This window comes from Pleurodeles waltl, chromosome 1_2, assembly GCF_031143425.1.
Source record: "Pleurodeles waltl isolate 20211129_DDA chromosome 1_2, aPleWal1.hap1.20221129, whole genome shotgun sequence".
Taxonomy (NCBI): Eukaryota; Metazoa; Chordata; class Amphibia; order Caudata; family Salamandridae; genus Pleurodeles; species Pleurodeles waltl.
In genome coordinates, this window is record NC_090437.1 from 166741979 (window position 1) to 166768944 (window position 26966).

The 26966-nt window shown below is 45.4% G+C and overlaps 1 protein-coding gene across 4 annotated transcripts in view; it reads right to left on the reverse strand.

Annotated features, from left to right (window-relative positions):
• LOC138298780 (zinc finger protein 211-like) overlaps nt 1-26966 on the reverse strand; it is a 199726-nt gene that overhangs the window by 77235 nt on the left and 95525 nt on the right. For all 4 annotated transcript variants that reach the window (XM_069236904.1, XM_069236903.1, XM_069236902.1 and 1 more), the window contains exon 5: nt 23361-23471. In XM_069236904.1, coding sequence (XP_069093005.1) covers nt 23361-23471 — 111 coding nt within the window. The remainder of the gene's footprint in view (nt 1-23360; nt 23472-26966) is intronic.

Genomic DNA, 26966 nt, shown 5'->3' on the forward strand with positions numbered 1-26966 from the left:
CAAGACGGGTTGGGTCACTTGGGCCTGCTGTCTAAATAGCACATTCATGCAATAGTGCTTAGTGAAAGTGTGCTGTGTGGACCAGTTAGCTGCTTTACAAATGTCAGCTGGTGAAATGTTACCTAAAAAAGCCCTTGAGGGTGCCTTTTTACGTGGTGAATGCGGCTTTGGAGGAGCAGGGAACTTCCTTGTATCTCTGGCATAGCAGGTCCGAATACATTAAACTAGCCATTGAGCAATTCCTGCTTTTGAAATAGCAGAATAGCCGTTCCTTTGTGTGGTTTTAAGAAGGCCACAAATAGCTGTTCTGTTTTATTAAATGGTTTTGTTCTATCAATGTAGTACATGAGGGCTCTCTTTACATCTACTAAATGAAGTGCTGGCTCTGCTACTGAGCTTGGATGCAGGAAGAAATCTGGCAGTTCTATTGTCAGTTTAAGGTGGAAGGAACAGATCACCTTAAGTAGGAATCTTGGATTAGTCTTAAGGACTATCTAGTCAGTGTGAACCTTGAAAAGGGGTTCCTCTGACGTGAACACTTGAATCTCGCTTATGCATCCAAATGAGGTAATGGTAACTGAGAATGCCACCTTCCAGGACAGAAATAGTAGAGAGCAAGAATGAAGTGGCTCTAACAGGGGCCCTATTAATCTTGTGAAGGCTATATTAAGATTCCAGGATGGGATTGAGGGTACTCCGGGAGGGGTAATCCTTTTAAGCCCTTTCATGAAAGCTTTATTTACATGAAGTCTAAACAGCAGGGAGTGTTCCTTGTTCTGCAAGTATGTTGTCACTGCAGCTAATTGTAGACTAATAGATGAGTTAGCCAGTCCTGAGTGTTGCACGCACAACTAGCAGCAGACAGTGTCCTGCACTTTTGGTTTTAGAGGATCAATGTCTTTGGGTACCCAGTAGTGGACAAACCTTGTCCACTTTGCTGCACAGGAGGCCCTGATAGTGGGGAGATGAGCTTCCCTAAGGATGGCAAATTTAGGTGACCAAACTCTAGGAGCTCAGGAGCCGGATCTCTATGTTGAGCTGTCTGAGATTGGGATGTCTCAGGGTTCCCTGGGGCTGCGTGAGGAGATCAGGCCTGTTGAGGAGCTTCTCATGTGGAACCACCGAGAGCTTGAGGAGGGTTGTTTAACAAAAGTTGTCTGGCCTATGTGGCAGCCACCAGAGTTAAGGTGATCGAGGTCTGCTGAGGCTTCCAAACCACATATGGAAGAAGTTGGAGAGGTGTAAAAGCATAGGCAAATATCTCTGAAGAATTCATCAGAAGTGCATTTCCCCTGGACTCTGGGTGTGGAAACCTGGAGGTGAAGCTTGGGCACTAGGTGTTTTAGGCAGTTTCGAACTAATCTATATTGGGAAATCCCCTTTGCAGAAAATAGTGGAACAAGACTCTGGGAGGAGTTCCTACTTGTGGACCTGTTGCTTCATCGTGCTGAGCATGTCTGCAAATTTGTTGCCCACTCCTGGCAGATACTCTACTAGGAAGTGAACTTTGGGGTGAACTGGCTACCACAAAGTATCCTGCAATAACATTGACAGCTTCAAAAAGTGAGTGCCCTGTTTCTGAAGGTAGTACATGGCAGTTATGTTGTCTGTCTTGATAAGGACTGTGGTAAATGTGGCAGAAGAATGCCCTGAGTGCCGATTGGACTGCCATCAGCTCCAGATAGTCTTTGTGAAATTTATATTGGAGGGGAGTCCAGAAGCCCTGAATTGTGATGTTCTGTAGATGTGTGCATTCCCCCCAGCCCATTAAAGATGTGTCTATGGTAATGGCCACTTGTGGAACAGGACACAGAAAAGGCCTCTCCCCCAGCAATTCTTTGTTGTTTTACCACTGCAGAGAGTGATGAGTGCTGGCCTTTACCAACACTAGATCTTCCAATTGACCCTCCACTTGTAACCAATGTTCTGCTAAGTTTTTGGCAAGACTGGTATATGCTTTCCCTGTAATTGAGTTTAAGAATGCCCCTAGAAAGGGTTGAATCTGTAGCTGCTGCAGATGGAATTTTCCGACACTGACAATGAAACCCAATGAAAAGTGAGGTAAGGGAAGACATGGACGCTGCTCCACCATAGATGAGCTGCAACCACAGCCAAGCATTTGGTGAAAACCCTTGGCGCAGTGGTAACCCCAAAGGGTAGAACATTTAATTGCTAATGTTGGCCACTTGACACGAGCCTTAAGTACAGTCGATGTGTTGGGTGGATTGGGATGTGAAAACAGGTATCCTTCAAGTCAAAGGCAGTCATGATGTTGCCTTGTCTCAGGAGTGGCATGGCATCCTGCAGCGTGACCATGTGGAAACGCTCTGATCAGATGCCCTTGTTGAGGGGGCCGAAAGTCTAAAATGGACCTGAGAGACCCGTCTTATTTGGGATGTAGTAAATACAGGGAGTACACCTATGTGTGTGTTGCTGGTGTGTCACTGACTCTATATCTCCTTTGTGCAAAAGGACATTTACTTCCTATTGGAGGAAGTGCAGGTGTTGAGGGGAAAAGGTGTGCTTGTGTGGTGGGATGTATGGTAGTGTGGCAGTAAGCAGATAGTCACTGTTTTCCAAAATAGCCAGAACCACTGGTCTGAAATAATGTTTCGTCACTGTGGCACAGGAACCCCTGCAGTTGCCCCATGACAAGTGTTGTGGTCTGGGGAGGTGTGAGGGGGGTGGAGAGTGGCAGTCACTGTTAAGAAGGAGCGGCTAACTTACCTGCTCCACCTCTACCCCTTCCTTTAGCACTAACTCCCTTGAAATAACCTCTGGAGTATCCCCGAGAAGCTTGTGCTTGTTGTTGTTGCCTCTGATAGGAAGTGGATGCCTCCGGGAAGGTAATATTGGAACTGACACAAAACTGTGTCCAATGAAAAGTTGCATAAAATGATGGTGACCGTAGGGCTCCCATCCCCACTGCCTTGGCCGTATCTGTGTCTTTTCTTATTTTCTCCAGCATCTGATCAACTTTGGGCCAAATAGATGTTCTTCTTCGAATGGCATGTTGATTAGATACTGTTGAACTTCTGGCTTAAAGCCAGAAATACAAAGTAAAGCATGTCTTCTAATAAGAACATTTCAGTTTACTCCCTTAGTGGCTGTATCTGTGACAAGGGGTCTCAGTTGAATAAAAAATAACTCAAGATTAGCATTATAACACTTACCGTTATCGAAGCCAAGGCACCAAGTTACACATGCTTGCATCTATTCCTACTGTGTGACGAATGGGGAAAGGGTGGGATCTAGGTCTGTGAATGCTAGATATGGCTGCCCTCACGCCCAAAATCATGATGGAAAAAGCGGCACTGGCCCATAATGGATACTGCCACAGACCACAATGGAAATGGTAGGGCTTTAGAGCAGCCAGCCCTGCATTGTGCGTCAGTGTAGAAAGTTGATTTACTGCCAGGCTTCTGTGTCCTGCTTCCAGGCGAGGCAGATCCAGCAGCCAGGGACAGACAGCCCAGAGTTAAATGCATTAATTGGTTTAGAGTTACGATCTCTGAACAAATCGATTTATTTATTATTTTTCACGTTTTGCTTAATGATGCATTCACCAAGAGTTGGCTGTTTCAACATGCTCTGTTTCTGTATGTTTTTTCGTGCATTTTATTACTCTTCCATTGTGCGCACTTTGACTCTTGCCAGGTGTTTATAAGGGGCTTAGATTTGGAGCGCTGGACAAAGCAAAGTGCCTGTCAGTGTGTTGGTCCCTCTGCAGAGCACACAGAACAATGGTCATGTATTCCAGTTACAATTGAAATTCAGTGTGAAGGGAGTGCACAGTGGTCAAAATATTTAGAAGTCAAAAGGAAATATAAGTTCTTAAATGGGAATGAGTGCAGTGTATGTTTGGGGTGGTAAAATGAGGGAGATACGAGAAGTGTATTTAGGTGAGAGTGAAAAGAGGGTGCAGAAGAGGAGAGGTTGAAAATGTGCAGCTGGATGAGATGTGAAGAGATTAAGGGCAAACATATCTAACATAAAGCACACATAACTGAAGAGCCTACTCCTTCCACAGGCCTCAATACTATTTAATTAACAGTCTCACAATTTCAGAATTGAAACATTTCCAATGTTAAAAACTGTATAACTAATCATTGTTGTCATTCATTTATGTTAAGAATCTAACAGCCACTGACAAATCCAACAGTACTGAAAGGTTTTAGGTGTATGTCAGTTGTGTTATATTTCTGAAATTTATTTTGCATGTTCCCTTTTAGAGAGCCCCCACTTTTTCCATCCTGGGTAGAGCATTCTCTTCCAAAGTTGAGGCCGCATGCGCAAGAAACTGAGTAAGCACACACTTTAAGGGCCTGAAGTTGATGCAGTGTACTATTTGCACATTAAAGTAAAGGGGCAAACATATTAATGCATTAAGATATGGGTTAGTTTTTAATGTGTTAAATATTTCAAAGACAATGCATTCCCACTGCTTTATAAACCTTACTTACTCTCTAAATGTATTTCCTTTCAAATGCACCATTTGTCACTTTCTTTTAAATTTTTTCTTGGGAGGAGGACCCACCCTGGAACCCACATTTGTCCACTGAGCATGCTGACTTCACTCGCGACATAAAAGTTGTACCCAGACTTTTACGCCCCACCACTTTCAAATGTCACCATTCGCCAAATTCAGAAAAGCTATAGATTTCTGAAAACTAGACAAATTCTGAATTCAGCAAGGGGTCATATGTGTAGATCCCTCAAGGTTTTCCCAAGGAAAACAACTTGAAACAAAGAAATATTAAAAATGAGTGGGAATAAAATGGGCATCTGTGACAACATTTTCATCTGTAACTGTCACGATGGCAGATTGACCAAAGCAATATACCATTACGTCAGCTAGACCCCTCTGGTTGCGGGATGTATAGGGTTGGTAGGTTCTCCAATCACCTAAGATACCCAGAGCGAACAACTGAGCAGGCACAAATCCAGCTGGTAATAACAAATGTTCCACAAGTGTCCTGATAAAAATGGTACCTCACTTGTGTGGGGAGACCTAGTACCCACGTCAGGAACCGGCCCAAAATGTAACATGGATGTAGCACATTTTGCACCAAAAACTAACCCTCTTTTTCTGATGTGGGTAGTGGTATCCAGGGCGGGCTGATTTGCATGGCTCTCACAACATTTTCTTTACCCAGAATCCCTTGCAAACCTCAAATTTTGACTTAAAAAACATATTTTCCTTACATTTCTGTGATGGAAACTTCTGGAATCCGCAGGAATCCACAAAATTCCTACCACTCAGCATTGTCCCACCTGTGCCAATAAGAACGCTGCCCCGTTTGTGTGGCTGGACCTAGTGCTGAAACAGGAACGGATCATACTAAGGACAATGGGAGCCCTTGCATGGAGACTCCTATTGACAACGGTTGGATCCGCAATGTAGGGAAAATGCATTACTTCAGGCAAAGTTGAAAGTTTGCAGGGCATTTGAGGTAAGAACATTTTGTGGGGGTGCATGTAAAGCATGCCACCCTGGACTCCCCCAGATGTCTGTTTTCAGAACTGCCGTGTCTGATAGTTTTTCCCAGTGGCAGACTACCCAAGCCCAAAAAGTGCAGTTTGAGTTCGCCAAGCTCTTCTGGGCCATATGAAAAATCAGCACCCAAAAAGAGACAAATGTCCTCTTGCTTGCCATTGGGATGAGATGCTTTAGTCTGCAGGGGGATCAGAAAAACTGTTGCCCCCTTCAGTTGGCATAGGGGCATAACCATGCCCATGCTCCCTCCTCCCTGGCGTCTAGTGGTGGATTAATGTTTGGGGATCACACTCCTGTGGCGATCCCTAAGCAGGGATCCCCTATGGAAAGGTACCATTGGAAAGGGGAGATTCTCCCCTTTCCGACGATACCTCTCCCATCAGAATTGGTGCTGGGGGGGCTGAGATATGACCCCAAGCACCAATGGAAATTAAAGTAAATGAGCCAATCAGCTCATTTTACTTTAATTTTCCCTGCAATGACGTCGGCTCGCACATTGCGACAATCATCTTTACAGGGAATTACAGAGAGAGGAATTTTTTCAGCCTTGGTTGCTGGGGAAGCTCTTCCTCAGCAACAAAGGATGAAAATATCCAAAGGAAATCCCTCTGGGTGTGTGCAGAGGATGGAACCGTTCCGTCCTCAGCACAGAAGAGGATAACCATGGCGAACCACCTAAGCACTTCCTTTCAAGTTTCCAAAACAACCCCGTAGCTGGGACTTTCGGAATGAGTATACAGGGTCCTATACCTGGCCACTTGTTGGAATATTCATATTACTAATTATTTAGAGGCATTTCTTGCCCTTCATTGTCCAGTCTACTATTGGTTGCCAAGACTGCCAAAATCTATCATAATTGCTATTTTTCCTGTCAATAAAATACATTTTTTAACATTCGGTGGGCCGTGTCAAGCTATCTTTTACATATCAGCTGTACTGCTATCAAATTGAGACTGAAAATTAGCTTTTTATGTTCAAGTTCTCTTTTGTCCTGCTCTCTCCTACACCAAAACAATTGCAGTTGGTCTTACCTCATACTTGACTCTTATACCTGCAGTTATGATTTTACTTGCATCCCCTCAATATGCCTTCAAGATGGGGCATTTTACAAACATGCATGTCATTTGCATTTGGAAAGCAACACTTGTTGCACATAGTGTCTTGTGTCTTGACATTTTTGAGGTCCAGTAGGCCCTATGCAGAGCAAAGAGATGATTTCTCTTAAGTGTAGCAGGACTTACATATAATGGCTCAACTGATATTTGCCATAATGTTCCCAATTCTTCATTCAGGAAGCATTTGATCCACTTGTGGTAGACTGGTGTTTTCCCTTCTCCTTGGCATCACATAGCAGTTTATACCACTTTGCAACTTCTTTGTTTAGTGTTCCACTTATATACAAGTTTTCACATCCTTAGAGCTCCCTTCTTGTTTTAGTGCAGCAAACTATGAATAAAGTTGTATATATATATTTAAATTTTAAAAAACTGCCCAAAGTTCTTCTGGATATTTCGTCCATGATTTTGGGTGATTGACATGTGTAAGTTCACTTCACTTTACCCACTTTGATGACTTGAGAGGAAGGCTTAAGGCAGCGTTTAGGCATTCAAGAGTTCCTGGGCTCTCCCTTATAGATGCCCGATCTGAATAGTATGGATTTGCCCATCTGTTCCTTACATAACACCAAACTGTGGCACTCACGTTTAAGACCTTCAGCCAGACTTTTTGTATAAGTGTTTAAGAGAGCCAAGTTTATATACAAAGCCATTGGTGCTTTTGGTTATTGTCTCAAAGGCTGGCACCGCACATGCAGTGATGTGAGCCTTTGCCACGCAAATACTCTTGTCACTCACTGAAGATTTTAGAGCTGGATTTACGAACCCTACAGCCTTTGGCGTTTTCATGGCGCTTTCCTCTGAACTCTCTCTGTGACACTGCATTTAGGGAGGAGTTAACACAGGCCATCGATGAGTACTTTTGCACCAATACAGTCTCTGTTGACAAGCTACCATTTTCACTTGCTGGACGTGTAGCCATCTTGAAAATGGTGATTGTTACTCCATTTCTTCTTCCTCTTTTCAAATATCCAAATTATACTCCCCTGCACGGTATTCGATCATCTGCACACTCGTGCCGCACGTGAGCTCGGGCATGCCGAGTTTACCCTATGACAGTGGTGGGTTGAATGCACTGGATTTGGATGCATATCACAGGCCTGCACAGTGTATGTTTGCCCACTACTAGCTGCATGGTCCACAGGACCTACTGCATTTTCGGCTGCAGTGAGATGCCACTGCACCACTCTTACTTTGGTAGATGCTGTTCGCGAAGCTGAAGCAAAAATATAACGTCTTCAATTACTTGAACACATCGGTATGTGCTTGGCAGCGTAGGGTGACCACCCGTCCGTAAATTTCACGGACTGTCCGTAATATCGCCCTGCTGTCCGTTGTCCGTGATGAAAGCTTTAACGGACGGCATTTGTCCGTAATTTTAGCCTTTCACCTAAAGGGCAACGGAGGCAGGGCGAAATTAGGGGCAGATCAGTTTCCCCAGCTGGGCTGGAAGGCAGGGAGTCTCCTGTGCTCTGAGGGAGGGAGGGGCAGACAGATAAGAAAAGGCCTTGCCAGGGGGTCTCCTTCCCTAAAGATATGCAAATGTGGGCAACTGGTAAATCTGCAAATACAAAGGGGCTTGAAAACCTGCATTGACTTTACTAAAAGGACTCACTTGAAGTTTTCTGGTGGCAAAGATATTTCTTTTAGAGAGGTATTGTAATGGTGTTCCAAGGTGAGCTGTGGAGTGTGTGGTTATAATGGAGTGTTTTAATTTTTTTTAGTACTAGGTATAAACTGTATATTATTCAAATCTGTATTTGAGAAGCACTTTTTTTTTATCTAACCAAAATGTATTTGCGCATTTTGTAGCAGCTTTTATTATGATGTAATTGTATTTTTCACAGTTCTTTCAGGTACCTCGGTACCTCATAGTACTAACAAACATTGGCAAAGCCAATAGGTCTCATCTACGAAAGAGTTACTGGCTTTGCTAATGTGTTTTAGCCATTAGCCATGTTATACACCAGAGTAGCTGCTGTTCAGCATGGCTTAAAGCTAGTGGCATAGTGGTGTGGAGTGGAGTAGAGTAGCATAGGAGCAGTGGCGTAGAGCCCAGTGGTGCAAAGTACAGTGCAGTGGGGTACAGTGCAGTTGTTTAGAGTGCGTTAGCGTAGAGTGCAGTCGTTTAGAGTGCAGTGGCATGGAGTGGCGTGGGACAGAGTAGAGTGGCATAGAGTGCAGGGGAGTAGAGTGGCATACAATGGAGTAGCAGAGAGAGCAGTAGTGTAGAGTGGTGCAGTGGCATAGATTGCAGAGTAGACTCATATTGCAGAGAGTGCAGTGACGTAGTGTAGAGTGGTGCAGAGTAGAGCAAAGTGCTGTAGAGTGGAGTGATGCAGAGTAGAGTGGCATAGAGTGCAGTAGTACATAGTACATTGGTGTATAGTACAGTGGTGGAGAGTGCAACGCTGCAGAGTAGAGTGTCAGTGCAGTGATGTACAGTGGAGTAGAGTGCCACAGAGAGCAGTGGTGTAGAGTACAGTGGTACATAGTAGAGGGCAGTGGCATATAGAGCAGTTGTTTAGAGTGCATTGGTGCAGAGTGCAGTGGCATAGAGTGGCACAGGGTAGAGTTACACAGAGTGCAGTGGAGTAGTGTGGCATACAATAGAGTGACAGAGAGTGCAGTAATGCAGAGTGGTGCAGTGTCATGGAGTGCAGAGTAGACTCATGTGGCATAGAGTGCAGTGGTGTAGAGTGGTGCAGAGTGGAGTATTGTAGAGTGGTGTAGAGTAGAGTATAGTGCCTAGAGTGCAGTGGCATAGACTAGAGTGATGTCGAGTACAGAGTTGCAGAGTAGAGTGTCAGTGCAGTGGTGTAGAGTGGTACAGAGAACAGTGGCATAGAGTACAGTGGTGCAGAGTAAAGGGCAGTGGCATACAGTGCAGCTGTTTAGAGTGCACTGGTGTAGAGTGCAGTTGCATAGAGTGGCATTGGGCAGAGTAGAGTGGCATAGAATGCAGTGGAATAGAGTATGTTGGTGCAGAGTGCAGTAGTATAGAGCAGAGTGGTGTAGAGTATAGTGGCGGCCAGTGCAGTGTTGCAGAGTAGAGTGTCAGTGCAGTGGTGTAGAGTGGTACAGAGAACAGTGGCATAGAGTACAATGGTGCAGAGTAAAGGGCAGTGCAGTTGTTTAGAGTGCACTGGTGTAGAGTGCAGTTGCATAGAGTGGCATTGGGCAGAGTAGAGTGGCATAGAATGCAGTGGAATAGAGTATATTGGTGCAGAGTGCAGTAGTACAGAGCAGAGTGGTGTAGAGTATAGTGGCGGCCAGTGCAGTGTTGCAGAGTGTCAGCTTGCAGTGGTGTAGAGTGCATTGAACTAGAGTGCACTGGTGTAGAGTGCAGTTGCATAGAGTGGCATTGGGCAGAGTAGAGTGGCATAGAATGCAGTGGAATAGAGTATGTTGGTGCAGAGTGCAGTAGTATAGAGCAGAGTGGTGTAGAGTATAGTGGCGGCCAGTGCAGTGTTGCAGACTGTCAGCTTGCAGTTACTTTCTCTTCAGGAAAGATCGGGTAGATTTGGGTAGGGGTGATGGCCTTGCCGCAGTACTGAAGGGCATTAAGTTACTACTGAACAAGGACGTAATGTGACACCTGAATGTAGCACACCCAGAGGCAATCACAAAAAGACCACAGTGAATAAATAGTGCTATGATAGCCCCTTCGCTGCCAGGCCTTTTCCCCCTCCTGTGCCAGGCCCTTTTTTGCCTATTTGGGGCAGTTCGCGCTTAGGCCCTCATAACTTTTTGTCCACATAAGCTAACCAAGCCAAATTTGCGTCCTTTTTTTCCAACATCCTAGGGATTCTAAAGGTACCCAGACTTTGTGGGTTCCCCTGAAGGAGGCCAAGAAATTGGCCAAAATACAGTGAAAATTTCGTTTTTTTCAAACAAATTGGAAAAAGGGGCTGCAGAAGAAGGCTTGTGGTTTTTCCCCTGAAAATGGCATCAACAAAGGGTCTGCGGTGCTAAACTCAGCAGCTTCCCAGCTTTCAGGAACAGGCAGACTTGAATCCGAAAACCCAATTTTTCAACACAATTTTGGCATTTTACTGGGGCATACCCCATTTGTGCAATTTTTTGTGCTTTCAGTCTCCTTCCAGTCAGTGACAGGAATGGTCATGAAACCAATGCTGGATCCCAGAAACCTAAACATTTCTGAAAAGTAGACAAAATTCTGAATTCAGCAAGGGGTCATTTGTGTAGATCCTACAAGGGTTTCCTACAGAAAATAACAGCTGAAAAAGAAAAATATTGAAATTGAGGTGAAAAAACCATCAATTTTTCTCTACGTTTTACTCTGTAACTTTTCCCTGCAATGTCAGATTATCGAAAGCAATATACCGTTACGTCTGCTGGACTCCTCTGGTTGCGGGGATATATAGGGTTTGTAGGTTCATCAAGAACCCGAGGAACCCAGAGCCAATAAATGAGCTGCACCCTGCAGTGCGTTTTCATTCTATACCGGGTATACAGCAATTCATTTGCTGAAATATAAGGAGTAAAAAATTGCTATCAAGAAAACCTTTGCATTTCCAAAAAGGGCCCAAGATAAGGTGTTGAGGAGCAGTGGTTATTTGCACATCTCTGAATTCCGGGGTGACCATAGTAGCACGTGAATTACAGGGAATTTCTCAAATAGATGTCTTTTTTACACACACTCCTATATTTGGAAGGAAAAAATGTAGAGAAAGACAAGGGGCAATAGTACTTGTTTTGCTAATCTATGTTCCCCCAAGTCTCCCGATAAAAATGGTACCTCACTTGTGTGGGTAGGCCTAGCACCCGCGACAGGATATGCCCCAAAACACAACGTGGACACATCACAGAAAACAGAGCTGTTTTTAGCAAAGTGACTACCTGTAGATTTTGGCCTCTAGCTCAGCCGCCACCTAGGGAAACCTACCAAACCTGTGCATTTCTGAAAACTAGAGACCTAGGGGAATCCAAGGAGGGGTGACTTGTGTGGCTCGGACCAGGTTCTGTTACCCAGAATCCTTTGCAAACCTCAAAATTTGGCTAAAAAAACACATGTTCCTCACATTTCTGTGGCAGAAAGTTCTGGAATCTGAGAGGAGCCACAAATTTCCTTCCACCCAGTGTTCCCCCACGTCTCCCGATAAAAATGATACCTCACTTGTGTGGGTAGGCCTAGCACCCGCAACAGGATATGCCCCAAAACACAACGTGGACACATCACAGAAAACAGAGCTGTTTTTAGCAAAGTGACTACCTGTAGATTTTGGCCTCTAGCTCACCCGTCACCTAGGGAAACCTACCAAACCTGTGCATTTCTGAAAACTAGAGACCTAGGGGAATCCAAGGAGGGGTGACTTGTGTGGCTCGGACCAGGTTCTGTTACCCAGAATCCATTGCAAACCTCAAAATTTGGCTAAAAAAACACATGTTCCTCACATTTCTGTGGCAGAAAGTTCTGGAATCTGAGAGGAGCCACAAATTTCCTTCCACCCAGCGTTCCCCCACGTCTCCCGATAAAAATGATACCTCACTTGTGTGGGTAGGCCTAGCGCCCGCGACAGGATATGCCCCAACACACAACGTGGACATATCACAGAAAACAGAGCTGTTTTTAGCAAAGTGACTACCTGTAGATTTTGGCCTCTAGCTCAGCCGCCACCTAGGGAAACCTACCAAACCTGTGCATTTCTGAAAACTAGAGACCTAGGGGAATCCAAGGAGGGGTGACTTGCGGGGCTCGGACCAGGTTCTGTTACCCAGAATCCTTTGCAAACCTCAAAATTTGGCTAAAAAAACACATGTTCCTCACATTTCTGTGGCAGAAAGTTCTGGAATCTGAGAGGAGCCACAAATTTCCTTCCACCCAGGGTTCCCCCACGTCTCCCGATAAAAATGATACCTCACTTGTGTGGGTAGGCCTAGCGCCCGCGACAGGATATGCCCCAAAACACAACGTGGACATATCACAGAAAACAGAGCTGTTTTTAGCAAAGTGACTAACTGTAGATTTTGGCCTCTAGCTCAGCCGCCACCTAGGGAAACCTACCAAACCTGTGCATTTCTGAAAACTAGAGACCTAGGGGAATCCAAGGAGGGGTGACTTGCGGGGCTCGGACCAGGTTCTGTTACCCAGAATCCTTTGCAAATCTCAAAATTTGTCTAAAAAAACACATGTTCCTCACATTTCTGTGGCAGAAAGTTCTGGAATCTGAGAGGAGCCACAAATTTCCTTCCACCCAGCGTTCCCCCACGTCTCCCGATAAAAATGATACCTCACTTGTGTGGGTAGGCCTAGCGCCCGCGACAGGATATGCCCCAAAACACAACGTGGACATATCACAGAAAACAGAGCTGTTTTTAGCAAAGTGACTACCTGTAGATTTTGGCCTCTAGCTCAGCCGCCACCTAGGGAAACCTACCAAACCTGTGCATTTCTGAAAACTAGAGACCTAGGGGAATCCAAGGAGGGGTGACTTGCGGGGCTCGGACCAGGTTCTGTTACCCAGAATCCTTTGCAAACCTCAAAATTTGGCTAAAAAAACACATGTTCCTCACATTTCTGTGGCAGAAAGTTCTGGAATCTGAGAGGAGCCACAAATTTCCTTCCACCCAGCGTTCCCCCACGTCTCCCGATAAAAATGATACCTCACTTGTGTGGGTAGGCCTAGCGCCCGCGACAGGATATGCCCCAAAACACAACGTGGACATATCACAGAAAACAGAGCTGTTTTTAGCAAAGTGACTACCTGTAGATTTTGGCCTCTAGCTCAGCCGCCACCTAGGGAAACCTACCAAACCTGTGCATTTCTGAAAACTAGAGACCTAGGGGAATCCAAGGAGGGGTGACTTGCGGGGCTCGGACCAGGTTCTGTTACCCAGAATCCTTTGCAAATCTCAAAATTTGGCTAAAAAAACACATGTTCCTCACATTTCTGTGGCAGAAAGTTCTGGAATCTGAGAGGAGCCACAAATTTCCTTCCACCCAGCGTTCCCCCACGTCTCCCGATAAAAATGATACCTCACTTGTGTGGGTAGGCCTAGCGCCCACGACAGGATATGCCCCAAAACACAACGTGGACATATCACAGAAAACAGAGCTGTTTTTAGCAAAGTGACTACCTGTAGATTTTGGCCTCTAGCTCAGCCGGCACCTAGGGAAACCTACCAAACCTGTGCATTTCTGAAAACTAGAGACCTAGGGGAATCCAAGGAGGGGTGACTTGTGTGGCTCGGACCAGGTTCTGTTACCCAGAATCCTTTGCAAACCTCAAAATTTGGCTAAAAAAACACTTGTCCCTCAAATTTCTGTGGCAGAAAGTTCTGGAATCTGAGAGGAGCTACAAATTTCCTTCCACCCAGCGTTCCCCCAAGTCTCCCGATAAAAATGATACCTCACTTGCGTGGGTAGGCCTAGCGCCGGCGACAGGAAACACCCCAAAGCGCAACGTGGACACATCCTAAATTTTGGAAAAAAACAGAGGTGTTTTTTGCGAAGTGCCTACCTGTAGATTTTGGCCTCTAGCTCAGCCGGCACCTAGGGAAACCTACCAAACCTGTGCATTTCTGAAAACTAGAGACCTAGGGGAATCCAAGGAGGGGTGACTTGCGGGGCTCGGACCAGGTTCTGTTACCCAGAATCCTTTGCAAACCTCAAAATTTGGCTAAAAAAACACATGTCCCTCACATTTCTGTGGCAGAAAGTTCTGGAATCTGAGAGGAGCTACAAATTTCCTTCCACCCAGCGTTCCCCCAAGTCTCCCGATAAAAATGATACCTCACTTGCGTGGGTAGGCCTAGCGCCGGCGACAGGAAACACCCCAAAGCGCAACGTGGACACATCCTAAATTTTGGAAAAAAACAGAGGTGTTTTTTGCGAAGTGCCTACCTGTAGATTTTGGCCTCTAGCTCAGCCGGCACCTAGGGAAACCTACCAAACCTGTGCATTTCTGAAAACTAGAGACCTAGGGGAATCCAAGGAAGGGTGACTTGCGGGGCTCGGACCAGGTTCTGTTACCCAGAATCCTTTGCAAACCTCAAAATTTGGCTAAAAAAACACATGTCCCTCACATTTCTGTGGCAGAAAGTTCTGGAATCTGAGAGGAGCTACAAATTTCCTTCCACCCAGCGTTCCCCCAAGTCTCCCGATAAAAATGATACCTCACTTGCGTGGGTAGGCCTAGCGCCGGCGACAGGAAACACCCCAAAGCGCAACGTGGACACATCCTAAATTTTGGAAAAAAACAGAGGTGTTTTTTGCGAAGTGCCTACCTGTAGATTTTGGCCTCTAGCTCAGCCGGCACCTAGGGAAACCTACCAAACCTGTGCATTTCTGAAAACTAGAGACCTAGGGGAATCCAAGGAGGGGTGACTTGCGGGGCTCGGACCAGGTTCTGTTACCCAGAATCCTTTGCAAACCTCAAAATTTGGCTAAAAATACACATGTTACTCACATTTCTGTGGCAGAAAGTTCTGGAATCTGAGAGGAGCCACAAATTTCCTTCTACCCAGCGTTCCCCCAAGTCTCCCGATAAAAATGATACCTCACTTGTGTGGGTAGGACTAGCGCCCACGAAAGGAAAGGGCCCAAAACACAACGTGGACACATCACATTTTTTTATAAAAAGCAGTGCCTACCTGTGGATTTTGGCCTGTAGCTCAGCCGACACCTGAGGAAACCTAGCAAACCAGTGCATTTTTGAAAACTAGAAACCCAGGGGAATCCAAGATGGGGTGACTTGCGGGGCTCTGACCAGGTTATGTTACCCAGAATCCTTTGCAAACATCAAAATTTGGCCCAAAAAACACTTTTTCCTCTCATTTCGGTGACAGAAAGTTCTGGAATCTGAGAGGAGCCACAAATTTCCTTCCACCCAGCGTTCCCCTAAGTCTCTCGATAAAAATGGTACATCACTTCTGTGGGTAGGCCTAGCGCCCACAAAAGGAAATGGCCCAAAACACAACGTGGACACAACATATTTTTCACAGAAAACAGAGGTGTTTTTTGCAAGGTGCCTACCTGTGGTGTTTGGCCTGTAGCTCAGCCGGCCCCAGGGGGGGGGGGGGGGGCAGAAATGCCCTAAAATAAATTTGCCCCCCCAACCCCCACCCTCCCCCGTCGGGAGCGACCCTTGCCTACGGGGTCGCTCCCCCTGCGTGACATTGGCACCAAAAAACAAATCCCCGGTGCCTAGTGGTTTCTGCCCCCTTGGGGGCAGGTTGACCTAAAATCAGCCAATCTGCCCCCAAGGGGGGCAGAAATGGCCTAAATACAATTTGTCCCTCAGGGGAGCGACTTTTGCCTGATGGGTCGCTCCCCATCTCTAAAAAAAAAAAACAAAGAAAAAAATGAAAAATTCCCCTGGCGCCTAGAGGTTTCTGCCCCCCCCCCCCGGGGGGCAGATCGGCCTAATAATAGGCCGATCTGCCCCCCGGGGGGGCAGAAATGGCCTAAAATAAATTTGCCCCCCCAACACCCACCCCCCCCCGGGAGCGACCCTTGCCTATGGGGTCGCTCCCCCTGCGTGACATTGGCGCCAAAAAACAAATCCCCGGTGCCTAGTGGTTTCTGTCCCCTTGGGGGCAGATTGACCTAAAATTGACAAATCTGCCCCCAGGGGGGGCAGAAATGGTCTAAATACAATTTGCCCCCCCAGGGGAGCGACCCTTGCCTGATGGGTCGCTCCCCATCTCTAAAAAAAGAAACAACAACAAAAAAAAAACACAAAAAAAAAATTGCCCTGGTGCCTAGAGTGTTCTGCCCCCCCCCCCCCCCGGGGGCAGTTCGGCCTAATAATAGGCCGATCTGTCCCCCGGGGGGGCAGAAATGTCCTAAAATAAATTTGCCCCCCCAACCCCCATCCCCCCCCCCGGGAGCGACCCTTGCCTACGGGGTCGCTCCCCCTGCGTGACATTGGCGCCAAAAAACAAATCCCCGGTGCCTAGTGGTTTCTGCCCCCTTGGGGGCAGATTGACCTAAAATTGGCCAATCTGCCCCCAGGGGGGCAGAAATGGTCTAAATACAATTTGCCCCCCCAGGGGAGCGACCCTTGCCTGATGGGTCGCTCCCCATCTCAAAAAAAAGAAACAACAAAAAAAAAAAACACAAAAAAAAAATTGCCCTGGTGCCTAGAGTGTTCTGCCCCCCCCCCCCCCCCGGGGGCAGTTCGGCCTAATAATGGCCGATCTGTCCCCCGGGGGGGCAGAAATGGCCTAAAATAAATTTGCCCCCCCCACCCCCCCCCCCCCGGGAGCGACCCTTGCCTACGGGGTCGCTCCCCCTGCGTGACATTGGCGCCAAAAAACAAATCCCCGGTGCCTAGTGGTTTCTGCCCCCTTGGGGGCAGATTGACCTAAAATTGGCCAATCTGCCCCCAGGGGGGCAGAAATGGTCTAAATATAATTTGCCCCCCCAGGGGTGCGACCCTTGCCTGATGGGTCGCTCCCCATCTCTAAAAAAAGAAACAACAAAAAAAAAAAAACACAAAAAAAAAATTGCCCTGGTGCCTAGAGTGTTCTGCCCCCCCCCCCCGGGGGCAGTTCGGCCTAATAATAGGCCGATCTGTCCCCCGGGGGGGCAGAAATGGCCTAAAATAAATTTGCCCCCCCAACCCCCACCCCCCCCCCCCCGGGAGCGACCCTTGCCTACGGGGTCGCTCCCCCTGCGTGACATTGGCGCCAAAAAACAAATCCCCGGTGCCTAGTGGTTTCTGCCCCCTTGGGGGCAGATTGACCTAAAATTGGCCAATCTGCCCCCAGGGGGGCAGAAATGGTCTAAATACAATTTGCCCCCCAGGGGAGCGACCCTTGCCTGATGGGTCGCTCCCCATCTCTAAAAAAAAAAAAAAGAAACAAAAAAAAAAAAACAAAAAAAACAAATTTGCCCTGGCGCCTAGAGGTTTCTTCCCCCCCTGGGGGCAGATCGGCCTAATAATAGGCCGATCTGCCCCCAGGGGGGGCAGAAATGGCCTAAAATAAATTCCCCTCCCCCCCAGGGAGCGACCCTTGCCTAAGTGGTCGCTCCCTTTGCGTGAAATTCACGCAAAGAAAAAACTCCCTGGTGTCTAGTGGTTTCTACCCCCCTTGGGGGCAGATTGGCCTCATCAAAATAGGCCAATCTGCCCCCAAGGGGGGCAGAAATGGGCAAAATATAATTTTCCCCCAAGGGGAGCGACCCTTGCCTAAGGGGTCACTCCCCACCAAAAAAAAAAAAATGAAAAAAAAAAAAAAAAAAAGGTCCCTGGTGCCTAGAGGTTTCTGCCCCCCCTGGGGGCAGATCGGCCTAATAGTAGGCCGATCTGCCCCCAGGGGGGGCAGAAAAGGCCTTCCCGAAAATATGCCCCCCTGGGAGCGACCCTTGCCCAAGGGGTCGCTCCCTTTTGTCCATAACCATAAAAAAAAAAAAAAATCCCTGGTGTCTAGTGGTTTCTACCCCCCTTGGGGGCAGATTGGCCTCATCAAAATAGGCCAATCTGCCCCCAAGGGGGGCAGAAATGGCCAAAATATAATTTTCCCCCAAGGGGAACGACCCTTGCCTAAGGGGTCGCTCCCCACCTCAATAAAAAAAAAATGAAAAAAAAAAAAAAAAAGAGGTCCCTGGTGCCTAGAGGTTTCTGCCCCCCCTGGGGGCAGATCGGCCTAATAAGGCCGATCTGCCCCCAGGGGGGGCAGAAAAGGCCTTTTAAAAAAAATGCCCCCCCTGGGAGCGACCCTTGCCCAAGGGGTCGCTCCCTTTTGTCAATTTCTACGAAAAAAAAAAAAATCCCTGGTGTCTAGTGGGGTTTCAAAAACCGGATTGCAAGCAATCCGGCTTTTGAAACCCTCGGAGGGACTTCAAAGGGAAGGAAATACTTTTCCTTCCCTTTGAAGCCCCTCCGGGCCTCCCAAGTGATTGAAAAAGAAATGCTTTTGCATTTCTTTTTCAATCGCGCTGGAAGCAGAGCTTCCAGCGCGACGAGGGAGGCCCCTGTGACACATCAGCGCGCGCGCGCGCGCTGACGTCACAGGGGGGGTGGGGGGGGGGGGGTCGGGGGTGGAAGGGGAAGGTCTTCCCCTTCCATCCCCGACTTGGGGGGGGGGAGGGGGGTGCACGGGGGGCGCGCTAGCGCGCCCCCAAGTTCCCCTGTGCCATGGACGAGATGATCTCGTCCAAGGCACAGGGGAACTGTAGCCTTGGACGAGATCATCTCGTCCAAGGCACAGAAGAGGTTAAAAAAGAGTGAATAAATGCACTGACAACATAGTGAGGCATGGCCTCTCTTGCATGTGTCTGTAAAACTGACGTTTGTTCTTGAATTTTTGTCCTGAATTTTGACCCTTTGTCCTGAATTTTTGTCCTGAATTTTGACCCTTTGTCCTGAATTTTTTACAGTCCTGTCCAGAATTTTCCTCAATGCCAGGTGGTCACCCTAAGCGTCACTTTAAACAACAGGCTAGACCATTGCTGTATTTGTCACATGTGCTGTTAGGGTAATGCATGTGGTTCCCGTTAGACCAGGAGTAGGGGGCAGTGGAAGCTCTGCAGGGGCTAGACTTGTGGGTGGTGGGAGACTTCTTCCAGGGCAGGTTCATGCACAACTGACATCAGGTCCGGGAGCAGAGTTACAGGGCACGCCAAACAATGCATAACCTCTTGGGAGGGGAAATGTTAGAGCCCAGCATTGACACACCTGATGCAGTCTGGTATCCCACACTGCATAGTGACAAAACTTTATGCGTTTGTGCAGGAGGCATGGCAACTGGGAATCTTGAAAGTTCAACTGGACTGGCAGAGAGAGCTAGATATCAACATTATTAACAGGCAATGTACCTACGGCTGCTTAGCGGCAAGGTCCATTTCCTTGAACAACAGCCACAGGTTGTTGAATTTCAAATACCTGAATAGGATATACTATACGCCAGCTTGTCTCTTTAGATATGGTCTACAGGACAATTCTATGTGTCTTAGATGTGGAGAGGAAAAGGCAGGTTTGCCCATGGCTTGGTTTTGCCTGGGTGTGCAGAGGTTCTGGCAGGCAGTGACAGAGGAGCTCAGGGAGATCACTAGATAACATACAGAGTTGACAGGATTATTAGTGTTACTAAGGTATGATAGAGCAATACCGGGGCCTTCCAGATGCCTGGTAGCCATTGACTTGCTGCTAGGAAGGATATGAATAGCACTACGATGGGCCTCTGGGCTGCTCCTAACGCTACAGAAATGGCACCGGAACATAGTGTACTCTAATACGCAGTCAGGTAGGTATTGCAAACTGCTTCCGATCTGCAGCTGCCCTAAAGACATGTGGGGCCCCTATCAGGCTTTCCTGGCTAAATCAAGGGAAACTGAGATGCCTGGAGTGGAAGTGTAGGTTGTGTAGGTTGACGGCACTGTGTGAGTAAGTGGCAGCCAAGAGAGGGAGAATGGTGGCATTGTTCATTAAGTGAGATGCTCTGGGATATGCAGAAACCCATGCACAGATTAAGAAGTGGAGCTGTGACTGTGTCTTATTGAGATCAATAAGGTGTCACCCACTTACCCAGTTAGAGGGTAGAGCTTACACGAAAAATGCAATGTATCCTGCATACAACACATTGGAAAATGTATTCTCTATTTGCCTTCCTGTAACCGTGACAAGTAGAACTGTACCTCATCTATTGACATGCTCGCTGTTACACCAGTGAATTACATGACATTATCTGCTGTGTGTCTAACATAAACTAAAATAAAGTTAAAAATAAAGACCAGTTTCCGAGTTGTTTGCTGTTCGAGAGCATCCTAAAAGGTTTCAGCTAGAAATCCCAACAACATTGTCCAAACACTGTGGGAAACAACCAAACAGAAAGGTCAGTTTTGGAAGAATTCGCAGCTTTACCAGGTTGACTCTACCAAAGATAAACAGAGGAAAATTCTACCATTTCTTAAGATGCTCCTTAATCTCAAGCCCAAACCTTCACAAGTCCTTTTGGGGGACTAAATCCAGACCTATAAAGATGTCCACGCCTAAATATCTCATTTGACTAAACACAGGCCTGTTGTTGTTTTTTATGTTCGAAGTCATAATCTCAGTCTTCTCTTGATTGATAGTGTAACCTGCCAAAGACTCAAACTGACCTGCTAGGCATCGAATAGTGTGAATAGTTGGCCTGGGCTGCATGCTAAAATAGTATTATGTCATCTGCATGCAGTGCAATCTTTCCTTGTATACGTGGCATTCAAAAAGGACTATATTCTCTTCTGCCCCGACGGCCTGCACAAGGGGCTCAATAAACAAACCAAAAAGATTGGGTGACAGAAAACAGTCCTCTCGTACTTCTCCTTATAGAGGCATTTCCAGTAAGTGTTATGATAATCAGTATTCTGGCAGAAGGATTGTTATTACAAAGATGTAGTCACCTCAGTGAATTTAGGAGGGAGCCCTTAGTTATTTAAGCAGGTACATAGAAATTCCCAATTTACCTAATCAAATGCCTTAATCGCATCACAGACTATCAGGGTCAGTGGAGCTTGAAATGTGCTGGCTAGGTCAATTGCTCCAGTCATCTGATGGACTAACTCATTCCATTGTCTACCTGGTACAAAGCCTTTTTGATCATTCATCACCAATTACCCCACTACACCTACAAGTCTCTTGGCCAATATCTCTGCAAAGATTTTATAATCAGCATCCAGTAATGCGATTGGACATTAGGATTCGCACCCACTTGGTGTTTGTTTGGTTTAACTATTACCACTATAGTTGCTTCCTGCCAAGAAGGTGGCCCTTGATCTGGATAATATTAAACAACTACAGCCACAGGGGAATTACTTCATCAGCCATGATTTTGTACAGCTCACCATGTAGAACATCTGGGCCTGTGGCTTTGTCTCTTTTTAGTTTTACTATAGCAGCTTTTATCTTCTCTTTAGAAATCTCCTGTGCTAGCTCTTCCTGCTCCTGTGGATCCAATACAATCAGATGCAGAGGCTTAAGCCAAAGTTCCCTTTTCTTATTCCCCTGGACCTGTTTGCTCATTATAAAGAGCCTGATAAAAATTATGGAAAGCCCAACACATCTTTACATTATCAAAGCAGTTCACCCTTTCTAATGATTTGTTAATAGAAGATATATTATTCCTAGAGTTTTGTTTCCTATTTTTCCAGGACAGGCACTTTCCACACTTCTCACCATATTCAAACTTCTGTAAGTTGCATCTTTCATGTGCTTTCCACTTTACTAACAGCATACCCTTTTCTATAAACTTGTCTAGATTGACTCTTATTTTCCCCTACTCTGTGGCAAACCTAGGGTCTGTTAGTTGCAATTCCAACTTCTCCATTAAGTCCAACTGCTCCCCTGCCCTTTCTGACCTAAAACACCTCTCTTGGACTACTAGTTAATAACCCCCAAAAATGTATGCTTTCTATGCATCCTATAAAATGTTTATTTGCAAGCTACTCAGGTCTGTTTCGATAACAAGGCTTGTATTTAGCTTTAGACCCTGAGCTAAAAAGTGCTTCAAAAGAAGTTTCTTTCCAAGGTCCATCTACAACTTTTATCTTCTTTTACAAATGTTAAACCCAGACTAACTAAGGCATGATCTAAGAGAAAGGATGGAATATATATGACTGCTTTACTTGTTTCTATGAATTACCATCAACCAGACAATAATCTATTGTTACTGCTATCATTATAGCAGACCATGAAAAACGCAGGTTCAAGAAGACCCAAGCCCAGAATGCCAAGATAGTGATGTTCCAGGATAGTTGCATGCTATACCACCAGGGCCACCACTGGGAATACAACTGGCTAAAATAGGTGACCATACTCAGATGAGGATAATATGGTTTGATGGTACCAATGTCAGTCTGTACTCTTAGGAGCTGATTTGAGCTAGACACAATGAACATGCAGCCTGCTTCTCCCTTAACACAATAATTAGACAGGACAAAGAGGCAGCATTTTTTACATTGTTCACCTTCCGCTGAGGATCAGATTATTAGTCAGTTTACATTCTTCACTTGAACTGCATGGAAAATCTTTTGAAACTCAATAATGGAAAACAACATGGTTGGAACCAGACACATTACCATGCTGGAAAAGTTCAATGGGGATCCACCGATGAGAGAAATGAGGTGTTTTTAGATTATTTCCTAAACACCAGAGCCCTTAGGCGTACTGCAATGCAAGAAGAACACCTACCACTGGTATCTACCTCTATCACCAGTGCAAGGCTCAAGGGTTGTCTCTAAGATTTTACTGCCAACCTTAAGAAGCCTAGTGTAATACCGACATGTTTCCGAGGTCCTTCTTGGTGGCGGAAGTAAGGAACCTAATTTACGGCAGTAGATGTCACCAGAAAAAAAGGCACGAGCAGTTATGCTTTTGATTGTTTCTTTTCAAGGAGCATGGGAAATATATTCATAAGTTTCCGGTTCTGGGCAAAATACACCACAGGAACAAATGTTACCTCTATTGTTTTAATCCATGTCAAATAACTGTTTTGTTTCGCTTTCTGAAAATGTTAGGATACTAAAATTTGAAGAGAAGCAGTAACACATCAGCAGGAGGTGCCTGCCTTCACTTGTGCCCATGGACATGATCCATTACAGAATTAATCAAGTCACTATTCTGAGAAGCAAGTAGATATTAAACTATGGTCGGGTCCATCAGAAACCATAAAAAAAGAAGTGAAATTCGAAACGTTTGTTCAGAACTTTTTTTTTTAAATCACCATGTTTGGGTTTTGAGGGGCGGTAAGTAGGGTGCCATATTCATGAGATGTTTAAATGCAAACAAGGATTTACTCACCTACTGGAAAATTCATGTTTTGACTTTTCCCAGTTTCCCAATGCAGCATGGGGTCAATTTCTGCCTCTTCTTTAATGTTAAGTTGAATAATTGGCAAGATATCCTCATGGTCTGCATGAAAAGAAGCAAATCAAGAAATGTTGGTATGTTAACATAGTATGTTCAACTGTTTGTTATTCCTAAACATAGTCATTCTTCTGTACAACCGCAACATGGAACTCTAAAACGTGAGTCGAAAAGCAAGAGATGTTTGTGTTTCCAGCTACTAATTGCCTAAAAATGTCAAACTAGTCCAACATCCATAAATCAAATAAAAGAAACATTGTGAGGTTTATGATGGGAGCAATTGCAACTTTTGTGGCCTCATTAAACACCACACTTTCATTTTTCAAAGCACATGAAGGATAACCTATCGGCCTTGGATTCTAGTCACATATTGAGACATAGATCCACAATTCAATTTATTAATTAGATCTTAAGTCTATGACAATGCTTTTTTTGATAGCCCATTCAGTTTTTACTGTTGTCTCAAGCTTAAGCCCATTGGGATAAGATCTCATAATCCCACCACCATCTGCATAGTTTTTTTTATACCTCAACATCTTATTTACCTTTCTCATGCCCTTGTTCCCTCACACACTTGTAGCAGGAACAACAACACACAAAAACCTATTAAATAGGTCATATAATGAAAATATCTTCAAATTTTTTTTTTTTGCTAACCTCACAAGCCTCTGCTTCATAGAGTCCTTTGTCGACGCCTCTTCATGCACCAATCTGAACAGTATTAAATCAAGACGTTTTTTCAATATCTATTTTCTGGTAACAATAGTACAGTTGCAGAGGTAATATGGGGAGACTGGATTCCCTCTTTAATAAGCACTTAAGGTCTGGTAAATAATTTAACGGAGTAAGTATATAACATTCTGTGGGGTATGTTAGTTCTATGTAAGTAGACAATCCAATCTGTATCGTATATGATGGAAATTAAATTAATGATCCAGCCTGCAAATCAGACATTGTCTACCCCATAGCTATGGATGACTGATGACAGGATAATGCACCACACCTAATAAATACAACAAAGAGTAAACCGTTAATAATAAACTGAACAAATTAACCTACAAATCAGCAGCCACTAAAAGTCTGCCCAGAGGGGTATCATCAGTGCTTAATTTGAGCCGTGGTTGCAGGTTGGCTCCACCAGCATCTATTTTTGAAGAGCAGCACTTATTTGTCCTCATCAGACTTTGACACAGAGCAAGAGTGAGAAAAACACACAAGGGGGAAAGTAGAAAACAGAGAAAGATATAAAGATTGTGACAAAGGGAGAAGGCAGGAACCTGCAAGAGTGATATAAACAAGCAGGGAATATCTGGTGGTAGATTAAAATGACTTGAGGTGGTATTGGGCAACCCTGGCATTCGGTACTGCCTGCTGCAAGCCTCTCAGCAAAACCCTGCCCACCACACTCATCCTTTTACACATTAAGCACTGGGTATCATGCACATAGGAGGAGGCATACAGGGCTTAAGAAAGAGGTGAAACATTTTGCTCAAAGGTACAATGGGCAGAATCCCTTACAAAAGCCACACACACCTCCCATCTGAGCGAAATGTATTGCAGTGAACTGCTAGGGAGTAATGCCTTCGTTGGAGCATAAATCCAACTGGCCAACACAAGATTCCTTTCAGCTGCTCATTTTTGACAAAACCTTGATTTGTGAAAACAAACTGGAGAAAGTGTTACTCCATGACTGCATGTTGTAGACAGAGCATACTGCATTTGCCTCCCATTTTGTTGTCTGCAGTTTCTTTGTCCCTTTGCTGGTAACTGGAGGAAATAAAATCTGATATATGATTTCCAGGTCCACAGAATAGCCCTGACTCTTGCCCTGAAATTGTAGTTACTCTCTTTCTACACAGACTTTTAATTCAAACAGGTCAACACATTCTATTTGCATGCATTTTAGGAATCAAGGTTTCAATCTTCTTAGCATTACAATGTTGAAAACAAAATGTGTGATCTGTACTAGGAGGGAAATTTACAAAAACAGGCATAAATACCCTCTTGGGTTGTTAGAAGCCACCATAAATAAGCAAGAGTAAAGTAACCTATCACAATTACATTGCATATGTGCAACTTCTTCAATGCAACTTCCTCAATGTACTACCCACAAAATATGAAGCATGAACAAGAATGGTTTAAATGTGTCCATTATATATGAAATTTGACTACTTGCCAAAACAAAAGCGTGAATTAAAAAGTTATGCCTAGAACCTATATTTAAACGTTGAGTTACATAATGTTGCGGTTTCAAATATATATGGGAACAACTAACATATTTACCTGCTTTATGTAGTTTGAACCTTTTTAAAAAAAATCTATTTGTTTAAACAACGCTCAGGGTACAGCAAGTACAGATTCGCACCATAAATATTTGCATAGTAAGCATAACCATAGAAGTAAGTACTTAACATTTTGGCAAGCATTAATCGCAACAGGATGGTGCTTTTACGGCCAGTAAGCTCACCCAATGATGCTCATCTAGCCTTACAATGACCCAACATCCGAGAAGCCCCTGTAGTTACATCAGCAATCCCAAACTTTTTTCCACTTCTTACGGCAACACCACCTTTGATATATTAGCTCCTCTGCCCACTGACACTAGTCCAGATCTAAATCCCACTCCCCCAGTGACGCTGCTGTTACCCTGCCCAAGGCCTGAACAATATTTCATTTGGTGATTTCAACTGCCAATGTGTCCCAGATTTTCTAGTACTTTGGCCGTGTTTTCTTCCGTTATTTGCAGTAGGAGCCACTTTTATGTCATGGGGACGGTAAGCTCCAGAACGAGAGTTATCCTGCTAATGATTTCCCTCCAGTAATTTGAATCACAGAGCATGCCCACAGGATGTGGAAGAAGGAACTCTCTTGCCCGCAGCCACGAAGGCTAAAGGTGTGTTGGCCTTCTGTATCTTGTGCAGGAGGGTTCTAGCATAGTAGGATCTATGTAGGACTCTCAATTGTATCAGACAAAACCTCGCATGAATTGCTAATTCTTGTGGTCTCTGCAGTGCCTCAGTCCATTCCTCCACCTCGAGTCCAACCAGGTCTCGGGTCCAAGCCTCTCTGAGGGACTCCAGAGTATCTGGGGTGTTGCTTATTCATTTCTTATAGATTACAGAAAAAGCTTTTTCTGGTATGGGTTCTGAAAGCAGCCTATCTTCCAGGCAGAGGTGGCATGTAACGCCCCTCCCCCTACAATGTGGCAGCAGAGAGTATGGCCGAGCTGGAGAGATTTGAACTTTTCAGTTTCTACCAATTCGTATTCTAGCAAGAGGGATCAAACAATACGAGGGACTTGTCCCTCCAGATGTCGCCCAGACATTCAATGCCAATCAACTGCTACTTGGAGAAGCCTTTCAGATTGCCCACTTCTCGCAATAGGTCACTATCCCAGAGGGGCGTCATTTCCATCAGTGTGCCTTTCCATTCTAGTGCCCTGCTTGCCTTCCTTCAGAACTGTACAACCAATGGAGTGTGGGCTGGCAGTTCTCTCTCAATACATCGCCTGTACAAAGCAGTAACATGTTCCCTTCGGCC